Consider the following 12840-nt stretch of genomic DNA (forward strand, 5'->3'; position numbering starts at 1 on the left):
TGACAGTGGTTGCTGTTGTGGTCGTAACTTCATGTAACAACAGATTGCCAGTAGTCACGAAGATACGGGAAATCTTTTTGCAGCTCATCGCTACCAAAAGACAGAGTGTGAACGGTCTGTGCCCTGACCCTCAGTGTTCCAACGTCATTGTAGACACCTCGAACATTTGTCCCAGTTCTCGGAGGAAACGGCGTTCGGCAGGCAATGAAGTCGATGTGACAGTGACTGTCAATAATGTGGAGTAAGTGCAGAATTGGTCGCTTTTAAGCAAAAGGGGTAGCTATCCCAGAAAATGCTGTTTTGAGAAAATAGAAGGTAAAGTTCTTACCCCTTGTTCAGTTTCTTTAAAAGACGTGGAGATTTTTCTCTGTAACCAAACAAATATATATACACACCAATGAAACCAAACTTCTCCTATAGGTAGGGCAATGCCCACTTTTGGTGTAGGCAAAGATTTCTGGAAACCCCCCGAAATCTGGGTTAGCTGGCTTGTCCTTAAAACCAAGCAATGCTGGTTGTTAGTTTATGGTTTACGCTAGAGCAGGGCGAAGAGTCGATTCCCACAATTAATACTACGGAAGGCCGTCTCCTTTTTACGTAAACCAACGGTTGCCATTTACTTTTACTTTTATCATTAAAATCTTCTTCATTTTTTTAAAGAATTTATTTTTCAAAAATAGACGTCAATGCATCGTAGTAGTGTTCCGAAATCAAGGTTATCTAAAATCCTGAAGATGTGCGGAGCCAACCAGGTAACCACTGGAAAAAATCACATAAGTAACAAGTAAGTAATTGGGTTCGGAGTCGATTCCTACGATGCCTCCTAGCTTTCAATAATCGGGAACCTAGCCGCCCAGTACTAGTTTACGTAGAAATGTCATGAGTAGTCTTACGAGTGATTTAATTATTGTGGTTGTGTTCTAATTTGCGTACTTACACGAGTAGACTTACGAGTGATTTAATTATTGTTGTAGTGTTCTAAATTAGGTAGGCTACTTTTAAAAAAACTTTTTTTCTTCTCTTGCTGGTATAATGAATGAGAAACACAGTTATACGACAATTCGCTGTCTCAGAATTACAAAGTTCTATCTGCTCAGTACCTAGTTTTTGAGAAATCTGATGTCAAAAGTTTTGAGTTTCACCTCATGTCAAGCTTTTTTTAATGCAATTCTTTGAATATCTCTATAACAACTCCGAATAATCTTACGATTTTGATAGAGCAGATAGAATATTTGCTTTCTGACTTCATGATCGTAATAATAGATCTTTGTAATTCCGAGGTAGCGAAATGTTTGTTGTTATTTTTTTTTCACATTTTTTCCTTCTGTTTCGTAGCTCGTTGCTCCAAGACAGTGTGCAAAATACTGCCCGTACAGCCAAGGCTGTTGTGGAAGAGGCTGTCTACGACCTGACCGGAGTCCAGGAGGATTTGGTACGACCTATTGGTTTTGGCTGCACATACATAATATGTGAGGCATCGTGGTGAAATCAGGCGCTCGTCAAAAAAGGGAAATCAAAGACATTGGCTTTTTTCAGACTGTAGGGCAATTGCAATTTTTTCTCTAACGTTCTTTTTTTGGTTCAACACTTTTTGTGTCCATTTAAAAACACATTTCTCTGTAGATTTTACGGAAAAGTATTGATTAAAGGCACAAAAAATGTCAAATTTCAGTTTCCAAAGACTCTCAAGCTATGGAAATTACACAATTTTGGAGGCCATTTTCTCGCTAATTTCAGCTCTGAAACCAGGCTACCGCGCCCTGCCCTCCTTCAATTGCTAATATCTCGACTTTTATTGAAAATAGATGGATACTTTTTTCACCAAAAGCAGGGCAAATGAACAGGCTTAAAGATGATACAAATAACCCCACCCTATATGCCTGAAAATTGACAAGCGCCCGACTCCACCACGTCACAACACAATTGCATGTAAATGTTTTTACACCACTATCGGCACAATTAAGATCATTTCAGACATGTGCTTCTGACCCTGCATGTCAGGGCCAACCTAGAGGGATACAACATCCCAGAAGAAAAACCGAGATACTCTATAAAAATTTTGTCTGCACTTGGGGAATTAGACTGAGGTCTTCTGTGTGTGACAATGAAGCGCCTAAATATGGCTACACCACAGACCGAAACTATCCAAGTTGGCCACCCGTTGTGAAAGAGAAAAGTGGATGTCTTGGACAAGCGGATGTCTTAGACAATGTCGTTATTATATATATGCAGAAAAATGTGATGGAGGAAATGGGAAGTGATCATTTGTGTGGGTGACTGTCTTTGACAGGTGGCTGTTAAAGCAGTTTTGACTTGAATTTTTGTTTCTTTAACTCCTTATCTCCGGCTAGCAACTCCCACTGAAACCACTGTACCGGTGAGATGCTGGCAGCGTCTCGGGCACAATCTTTTATGATGACTTTGGCATCAAATTACATTTCAGAAATTGCCAAAATCAGGTCTCTTTTACAGGGACTTCATTCATTAGATGAAGAACTATCAAAAAAGGTTCACTTGTTTTGATTTAATTACCTATTTTATGACGTTTGTGTCATTTTTAGATTTAGTACCAAAAAAGGGCCTCTGGTTTACCCCTTTACCCCTCTCAGAGAGAAAGAGTTAAATCAAATGAGCATATGTGAGGCATCCTGGTGGAATCAGGCTCTCGTCAATTTCTGGGCATTTAGAGTTATTGGTATCATCGTAAAGCTTGTTCACTTGTCTTTATTTGGATAAAAAAATATCCATTTATCTTGAATACAAGTCGAGATATTTGCAAATGAAGAAGGTGGGGGTCACTTGTTTTCATGAAAAATTAGTGAGAAAATGGCCGTCAAAGATTAGTTATTTCCTTAGCTTAAGAGTACGTGGTAACTGAAAATTTACATTTGTTGTGCCTTTAATCAACATTTTTCTGAAAAATCCAAATAGAAATTAGTACTTTCATGGGCATAAAAGTTGTTGAGCCAAAAAACAAAAATGAAGTAAATATTCACAAACCCGCTGAAAAATGAAAGTTTCTTCACTTTGATTATTTTGACGAGAGCCTGATTCCACCACGATGCCTCACATGCCTTTGTTTGTATACTTTGACAGGTTGTCCCCCCCCTCCCCCCCACCCCTTTCCATATTCTGTAGGTTTTCTTATCTTGATGACCCAGTCATGTTGGAAAAAATGGGTACAGAATGTAAAGGCTTTTTTTTCCCCATAATTTTTTTCACTGATGTACCCAGCAAAAATAAAAAAATTTATAAATTGAAACGCACAAAATGTTTCCTTTGCTAACATCTGTGTGTGTTTAAAGTAATATCCACAATAATATTCAAAGTGACTGTGTGAAGAATGAGTAAGTGATTTTGATACATGATAACATATTTTTGCTGGCCTGAGAATCCAGTATGAACTAGAATCTATGTAGTGACTCAGTAGGACTGATGACTTGGAAAGTCACCTTCTGCTGTAAAAAGGAATTAGAACTATAGGTGTTTTATGTCCCCATTGACATGATTTACATCATTTAGGAGTCAGGCTGACTTTCACTCTGCCTGTCAGGACCAACTCAAGTAGTTAAGTAAAGTTGTTCCTGCATCTGATCTGGACATTGGGGATTGCCTTGTTAGTGAGACAACTTCCTGGGCCTTTGGCATATTGTGGTAGGGTGGCCAATTCATTTCCATGCCGCTTTTACTTCCACAACTCAAAGTCAGGTACCCATTACTGCTGGGTGGGCAGGAGCGAGCGAGAGAGGAATAAAATGTCGGAAAAAAACGGATGAAGATGCTAAAAAAAAATTTAAAAAACATCGAACAAAAAATACCTCCCTATCAGGAAATCAAATTCACCATTTTCTCCATGCCAAGGCAGAGCGCCTAACCTGAACACCACAGATATTGGCAATTTCTTCTGCAAATACCCAACAGGATAAAAGAAGTTTTGTTGCCTCTGCGATGGTTCCCCTTGATTTTAAATAGAGGAAAAGCTTTGATGTTTGAAAATGTGTGTAGGCAGTTTGTTGACTTGCTATTGTTTATTCCTTGTCTTTTTATTAAGCACTGATTTTGCTCTTAGTCAACAGAAAAAATTGTGAATTGACAAGAAGTTTTCAACAGTCTTAGTACTGCCGGAAATCAGTTGTATGTTCGCCATTTGTTTCTTTTTCTCATTTGTGTACATTTTCGTTCTTTTTTTTTTTTTTCAGATTACCAATGGCATTGAAGTTGCTTCCGCTCAGGCTCTGACTTCATGCTATGCAGGATCTGAAACAAGTTCTATTGATCCAAACGTTTGCGGTTAGTCAAATTTGCTAGTAATAATTTAATAATAATAGGTAATATATGATAGCATTTGTATAGCGCAAATCCCCGCTCAACAGCAAGCTCTATGCACTTCACAAGCTATACTATTACCCCAGCAGACCTGAGAGCTCTGTAAAACAACCTCAACTTCCTGGGAAGCATACAGTGCAAGCAGCCATTTTTAGGCGCTAAAACACTAACATACCGACAAGATCTTTCACTGTCTATGGCCAGGTACCCATTCCCACCTGGGTGAAGTGAGGAAAATTAATATAAAGTACCTTTCCCAAGGACACAACGTTGGGCCCGCAGCTCGAACCGCCCAAACCTGAAACCTCACAATGACAATGAGTCCAGTAGTCTAACCACTAGGCCACTGACACAACTGTTGATGAACTACACTATTTGAATGGATGCACAAAGAAAAATTTCCAAACTTTCTGAAAAATGCTGGTTTCTCAAATTTCATTATTTTGATGAGCACCTGATTTCACCATGATGCAACACATATATAATAATAAATAAAATGAAAGAAAGAGAGAGAGAGAGAGAGAGAGAGAGAGAGAGAGAGAGAGAGAGAGAGAGAGAGAGAGAGAGAGAGGGAGGGGGAGAGAGAAAGAGAGAGAGAGAGAGAGAGAGGGGGAGGGAGAGAGAGAGAGAAAAAGAGAGAGAGAGAGAGAGAGAGAGGGGGGGAGAGAGAGAAAGAGAGAGAGAGAGAGAGGGGGGAGGGAGAGAGGGAGAGAAAGAGAGATGGAGAGAGATAGAAACTGTATTGTATCTGTGTGTGTAGGTATTTGAGTGTGTATTGCATGTGCAAGTAATAAATATTTTTATTTCGCTCGCAACTTGCATGTGCATGTGTGTGTATGTGTGCGTGTGCGTATGCATGCACACATGTGTGAATGTGTGTGTTTGTGTGTATGTGTGTGGTTGTATATGAGTATGCATGTGTGTGTGTGTGTGTGTGTTAGTATGTGGGTGTTTGGTCGTGTATGTGTGTGTGTTCGGTTGTGTATGCATGTGTGTGTGTGTTTGTGTGTGTTAGTATGTGTTGATGTTTGGTCGTGTACGTGTGTGTGTTCGGTTGTGTATGTGTGTGTGTTATTATGTGTGTGTATGTGTGTTTGTGTACATTTGTTTATGCATGTTTGCGCTACACCAATTAGTGAGTTCATTTTACAGCGGTTTTTTTTGTTGGGTTTTTTTTTTTTGGTCTTTCCAGAACGATGTGCAGCGGGCAGTTTTTCAACAGCAGGCTCACGGTGCCAGCTGTGTACCAAGGGAAGCTACTCAGTCTCGGCAGGCAGTACTGACTGCACAAGTTGTCCAGAATTTGAGACTACTAGAGGGCCAGGAGCCTACACTGCCTCCAATTGCAGTGGTCAGTACATGGGCCTGCCCCAGAGACAATTGTAATAATAATAATAATGAAAATCATTTCTATAGCGCCAACTCCCGCATAAACACAGCTGTAGGCGCTTTATGTAAATGCATGTTCGAACAATATTCACGCACGCGCGCACGCGCGCACGCGCACACACGCACACTCACAGCGCGCACACACACACTCATACATACACACACACAAACATAGACACTCACATAAACACACACACATACACTCACGCACACATGTGCACACACATGCATGCCAAACACATGCGCTGGCAGACACACACACACACACACACACACATGTACTTGCTTATCACACTCGCACGTTTCCACATCGTTACGAAATGAGCTCATACAAATACATAATAAAATAATATACACAATGCAATTCGCAAAATACATAAATGGATACACAGTCATTGAGTATCTGAAAAAAGACATTGTCGATGATGGTTTGACGTTTCTTTGCTCAGATTATCTTAACCTTTGAGCCCTGACCTTCTGAGGCTACCGTGCCCCTCTGCCAGAGCTCCTGAGTGATATATTGCTAACTTTCATATGATTGTCAGAACCACATTCCATATCCCACTCAGGGTAGTTCTTGTCATTACCAGCATCTAATTCAGAAACATCTTCAAAATAATTAATAACGTCTTTTGTAGTAAACACTGTTTTGTGGGTAGTTGACGGGTGCTCTGGTTTGGTTTGCTTCTTCTTTTCTATCAAACATCTATTGTCCTTATCTCCCCTTCTTCTTTTTTATGTTTGTCACTCTCTTGTAACACCTCTAATCTTCTGGCGCTCATATGACCTTATGCAGTTGCGAGCGCCTAAAACCTCTACTAAAACTTAAAACTAAACACTGTTTTCCCATACTCGTTTTGTGTCTGGCAGGCCAGGATGGGGATGGGGATGGGGTCTCGCTCAGTGGTGTACCGGTGGCAAGGCATCACCATCATCATTGCCTTTCTCACCCTGTACCAGGGTATAGGCCATGGACAAACACTTTCCACCTTTCTCTATCCTGGACTAGCCTCTTGATGTTATTCCATGTCTTCCCACTTTTCTGTACATCAATTTCTGTGATTCTTCTCCAGGTTCCACGCGGTCTTCCCTTTGATCTCTTACCCTGTGGATTCCAATCCTAAACTTTCTTTGTTATGGTGGCTAGGCTTACAGACAGTTTAATGCGCCACTGGTGTACGGGTGGCAAGGGCTCAAAGGGTTAAAAAACTACTGTAATATCCTGGTCTTATCCCTTTACCCACCTGTTCACCTTCTATATGGTCGCTTTTAAGGACAAGCGGGCTAACCCAGATTTCGTGCGTTTACAGAAATCTTGACCTACACCAAAAGTGGGCTCTGCCATACCTATAGGAGAAGTTTGGGGAGTATATATTTGTTTGGTTATAGAGAAAACTCTCCTTGTCTTTTAAAGAAACTGAACAAGGGGCAAAAACTTTACCTTCGATTTTCTCAGAACAGCATTTTTCGGGATAGCCTCCTAGTGCTTAAAAGCGACCATATGTAAGTTGTTCTGGTTCAGCCTCTACCTCTTTTGCCTTCTGTGTATTTAACTCCCTTTTCGTTTTTTGCTTTCTGCTTTTGCAGTGAGAGTAAAATAAGTAAATAAGCGATATCAATTAAAAAGAAAACATTGTTGATACTGACATTGTGCAAACATTTCGTCCACAGGGCCATGTGCCTTCGAAACAAGCTATTGTGGACAGTACGGACAGTGCCAGACAAACAGTGCTGACAAATCTGTGTGTGTCTGCGACAGCAAACATACCGGGCCAGACTGCTCTGTGGATAAACTGAGTGAGTTGTCAACCGTCTACATTCATATATTATGCATCTACAGTTTTAGTCGAGTTAAGAATAAACAGAACATGAGCAGCAGCAGCAGGAAGATCAAAATTTGTTACCTGCCAATTAGGTAGGATATTGTTAAAAGAGTAATGAATACGTATGTATATTTACTAATGATAACAAAAATAAGAGGTATTTAGCCCAATGATCATGGTACTGACTTGAGAAGAAAAAAAATGATAATCGTACTGCTTGCAAAATGAAGAATGATAGTAGTATTGAGTGTAAGATGAAAAAGAATGATAATGGTATTGAGCATAGGAAGAAAATGAATAATAATATAGAATTAAACGTAAGAAAAAGAAAATGATAAAAGTACTGAGCATAAAAAGAAAAACAATGATAACGTTGTAGTAATGAGTTTAAGAAGAAAAAGAATGATAGTACTGAATGTGAGAAGAAAAGTAATGATGATACTGAGCCTATAAGAAAAAGAATGATAATAATATATCGATATAGTAACAATGAGAATGAAAAGAAGAAGAATGATTATGATAGGCCTATTGCTAAGGAGCAGAAGAAAAAGAACATTAGAAAGAGACTGCCCTTTGATATCACATATTTTTGCTTCCTAGCAGACTCTATCTGTGCTCTTTTCAGTTGATTATTTTCTGACAGACTTTATGAATTTCCTAAACATTTTCAGCTTCCTGGGAAGCATATATATATGTTCTATTCCAAAGAAAAGTTTGTTGCTCTAAGTTCCCCAATTCACCCAGCTGCCAAAAAGTATAGTGCTATCAACAAAGACCTCATGTAGATGTCTTGGAATAAGGAATACTGTCCCTTTGCTTCTATTTCCTATGTTCTTTTTTTCTGTTTACGGTTTTCTTTCTTGTTTTGTGATCGTTATTTTTTGTAATTTTGACTTGCAGTGTTGCTGCTATTCATGAAATCACTTGGTGTTTCTTACTACTACATACATGCGTTTTGATTAAATAGTAAATGTGTCACGGCACGGTTGAATTAGGCACTCGTCAAGTTTTGGGCATGCGGAGTTATTCGTATCATCTTAAAGTGTGTTGATTTGCCTTGGCTTTCAATGAAAAAAATACTTATTTATCTTGAGTACAGTTCGAGATATTTGCGATTGAAGGAGGTGGGGGTTTCCTCGTTTCAGAGGTAAAATTAGTGAGAAAATGGCTGCCAAAGTTGGGTTATTTCATTAGAATGTGAATCCATGAAAATTGAAAAAATTACATTTTTTGTAACTTTAAACAATTATTTTCAGTAAAATCTACACAGAAATGTGTTCTTAAATGGACATAAAAGGTGTTGAGCCAAAAATAGAATAGTTTTTTATTAAATTGCCCAATGGATAGAAAAATGCGGGTTTCTTCGATTTCGTTATTTTGACAAGCTCCTGATTTCATCACGCTGCCTCACAAATCATAGTAAATGTTTTACATCTCGAAACAACACAATTTTGATCATCTAGAAGGCAGGCTGCGTCTTTCCTGCCCGTCAAAGTCAGCCAGTATTGAGTGGAATACTACAGGCCTCAATTGTTTGTTAGACTCACGTTAAGTACTTTTTTTATTATGAAGAAATGATTGGGTGGACTACTGGACTACTACTATCTCTCATTATGCATGTGACTGGAAGCCTGCATGTGTGTTCATGTTTGTGTGTGTGTGTGTATGTTTGTGTGAGTGTGTGTGAGTTTGTCTTCGTGTGTGTATATGTATGTGTGTACGTAATACCAAACAAATGTGCCAGGATCTGGACAATAGAGATGTATCTTATCTTATCTTATCTTTGTCTCAATTATTTATCTTCTCTTTGAATCAGTTCATAAAATGACCTTATGCAGTTGCGAGCACCATAAAACACTTACCCACAAAAAAATATTTTAAAAATCAGATTTTTGTGTTTTTTTTAAAGTTTCCAAGACATTTTTCTATTGATGTTCTGCAGGAGAATCGCCTGATGAGGATAACACTACGCTTGTGGCAGCCATATGTGGGGGAGTGGGTGGCTTCCTGCTTTTGGTTGGCATTATCGTCGGCTGCGTGTCATGCATGTAAGTATATTCATCATCATCATCATCATCATCATCATCATCATCATCATCATCATCATCATCATCATCAATGCAAGACAACAAGATAAAGAAAAAGGAAATCGATTAATAATAATACGGAAAGTAAGCAAAATTTCAACATCTACATTCCCCTACTTGGATGAATTGTACGTTACAGCTTGCACCTAAAAGATTAATTTCATCTTTTTGGACAATAAACATCCCTTGCTCCCTCAAATAAAGATATCTATCAGAAGCAGAAGACCTAGACTTCTGATCTGTATCAAAGAAAGATACAGGTTATTTTTAACATAATCCATAAAAAATTCTTCCATCTTAACCATCTTGTTACAAGTATTCATATGACCTTAGTGCATGCATCAGAATAACATTGAGTATGTATCTAGCTTAACATTATTATTGTTTATACTACAATTCAACTATATTATGCATGTGACCGTAAGCCTGCGTGTATGTGTGCATGTTTGTGTGTGTGTGTGTGTGTGTGTATGTGTGTGTGTGTTTGTGTGTGCGTGTGTGTGTGTGTGTGTGCGCATGTGTGTATGTGAGTGTGTGTGTGTGTGTGTATATGTAGATCTATGTGTGTGTGCATGTGTATGTGTGTACATGTGTGAACGGGGTGAAACACCAAACCAATGTGCCAGGATCTTGACAAAAAGGATGTATCTTATCTAATCTTACTTTTCAGGAGGAGAAAAGCTGCTAAAGGAAACGGGAAGTCTTCCAAGGACAAGAGTCTGGTGTCGGAGACAGAGTTTGTGGACTACAGAATGCAGGGCTACAATAACAACGCCGTCATGCTGGTGGACCCGACCATGTACAACATGGAGATGCAAGACTTTTACGACAGCGAGCCCGCCAACAGGGAAAATGGATTCTCCTCGAGGGATGGAAGTCAGTCTTATCACGGTGATGTGGGATTACGACGCTCGGGCAGGCCCCGGGACTGGTAACGCGGATGAATCCGTTACGACAATAGGACGACATCATCGCTTAGCGTTTTGAATTCTGGCAGTTATAACGCAATTACCTTTGTCATTTTGTTTTGTTGTTGGAAAACTTAAAGAGAATGGTGCTTTCCTAAGTCAGCTTAAGACTTGAACAAATGTGAAAATGTTTCAACTGTAGGGTTTTTAGTACACGAAACAAACCCTGCTTCATTGAGGGTATGAAACAAGTAACTCGCATTTTTACAGTACCAATAACGAGAAAGATGATAAAAATTACTGAGGAGTTTGTGTTATGATTGTAGTTTGAGAGTGTATAACAATAACATTGCAAGACATGTACTTTTACTTGAAAATTTGTTTGACAAATCAGTTTGTGCCTTGTGTATGATTTCTGAGCTCTTTTACACCACCCAAGTACCTGCGAGCAATAAAAGAGAATGTGAGGTCGGGAAATGAAAGCGTGACGATGATTGGACAGTACTCCAAGTTCTTTGCTTAGTTTAAGACATGAAAGATTATTGAAGCTTCATTTCCTAAAACAGATCATACTTGTCCAATGCCAGCATTTACTATATAATATATACCAAGTTATATATCTCAAGTGCCAACTTTACCTTGTCAAATGTTTTAATCGCATCTGCAAGCTTATTTCGATCTTGTATTATCCATTCTTATTTCAATGCGCACAACGTCTAAATAGGAACTGTTTAAAGCTGTGAAAAGAATAATTATTTTGCTACTAAATCCTATTAAAATAAGGAGAGGAATAATATTATTGTCATTATTTTGTGTCTATGGCTTTCAATTTTGCCTCAAGACCCAACTGCTACACAATTCTGAATACACACTTGTACATAGTTTGCCTAATCCATAGAGGATATATGAAACATTCCTCCAACCAAAAATACTTATTACGATAATTATAGCAATAATAGTGTGCATTTATATATAGCACATAGTTCGGCCAGATAGTATGCTCCCAGCGCTTTACAATTTATTAATACCACAACAGACTCCATTACATTCCAAATCATTGTTGTGATCATCTTTGCTTATGAAGTGCTATAGTGGCTCTGCAGCTATGAAAACTGATTAGGGTATGTTGTAAAATTAACAAAATATTTTTTTTTAATGTATGAGACAGAAAGGCTTGGAGTTCAAAGCTTGGTTTGAAATGATCACCAGTTCAAATATACAGACATTTGTACGGCATCCTGATCAAATCAGGCGCTTGTCAAAATGATATTATCGGAGAAAATGGCAATTTTCAGCCAGTTTGGAAATTTTTATCGAATTTTGTTTTTTGGCTCAAAACATTATGCATCTAATTAGAAACATATTTCGGTGTGGATACCGCAGAAAAACATTGATTACAGGCAGAAATATGGCACATTTTTTTGTTTCCAAGGACTGTCAATTTATGGTAGTTACCGAACTCTGGCGGCCATTTTCCTGCTAATTTAACCACTGAAATCTGTCGATCCTCACCTTCTTCAATCACAAATATCTTGACTTCTTTTCAAGACAGATGGATATTTCTTTCATCAAAAGCTAGACGAATGAAAAAGCTTTAAGCTGATACCAATAACTCTGTATGCCCAAAAAATTGACGAGCGCCTGATTCCACCGCGTCGTGAAACATAATTTATTCATTCAGTGTTATAATGGTAAAGGGAGAGTTGACTGATTTTGGTGCTATAAAAAGTAAAAGAGGGTTAATGTGCTCGTTTCATTACCTGCCTGAACAATAACAGTAGAATAGGAAAACAAATTACTCATAAGATCACCAATCATTGTGCCTAAATTTTTTATACAAATTGTCTTGCTACAGGATTGTTTTTTATTGAAGTTCCATCTGTATATAATATTATATTACCTAGATTTTATATTGCCTTCTCTATAATAATAATATGATATAAATATATTTTAATATGATGATGATTATCGAATTTAAAAGCCTGAAATATTGTTGTTTGTGTTGTTGGATTTTATTGTTAACGTATTATCTGATTATCTTTCTTCAGTCTCCATACTCATTGACGCTCGTTTATGGAACACATGTGTTCATGCATGACACAATACAGAGACTGATATCCAAAATGACAAAGCCTTTTGGTTTGGAGTTTTCTATGTATGTATGTATGTGTTTGTGTGTGTGTGTGTGTGTGTGTGTGTGTGTTTGCATTTATGCAAATTAAGTGTGTGTGTGTGTGTGTGTGTGTGTGCATGTGTGCATATGTGTGTGTGCATGTATGCATGTGTGTGTGTGTGTGTGTGTGTGTG

The 12840-nt window shown here is 38.4% G+C and overlaps 1 protein-coding gene across 1 annotated transcript in view; it reads left to right on the forward strand.

The window, feature by feature from the left end:
* LOC101855048 overlaps positions 1-11462 on the forward strand; it is a gene marked incomplete at its 5' end in the record, with an annotated part of 126015 nt that extends 114553 nt beyond the window's left edge. The window contains 7 exon segments of the mRNA XM_013087202.2: positions 1-241; positions 1336-1432; positions 4200-4290; positions 5519-5677; positions 7387-7512; positions 9481-9586; positions 10296-11462. The exon segment at positions 1-241 is cut by the window's left edge and continues 30 nt beyond it. Of these exon segments, the coding sequence (XP_012942656.1) occupies positions 1-241; positions 1336-1432; positions 4200-4290; positions 5519-5677; positions 7387-7512; positions 9481-9586; positions 10296-10560 (1085 nt within the window).
* Between the last annotated feature and the right edge of the window lie 1378 nt (positions 11463-12840).

This window comes from Aplysia californica, unplaced genomic scaffold (assembly GCF_000002075.1).
Source record: "Aplysia californica isolate F4 #8 unplaced genomic scaffold, AplCal3.0 scaffold00557, whole genome shotgun sequence".
Classification (NCBI taxonomy): domain Eukaryota; kingdom Metazoa; phylum Mollusca; class Gastropoda; order Aplysiida; family Aplysiidae; genus Aplysia; species Aplysia californica.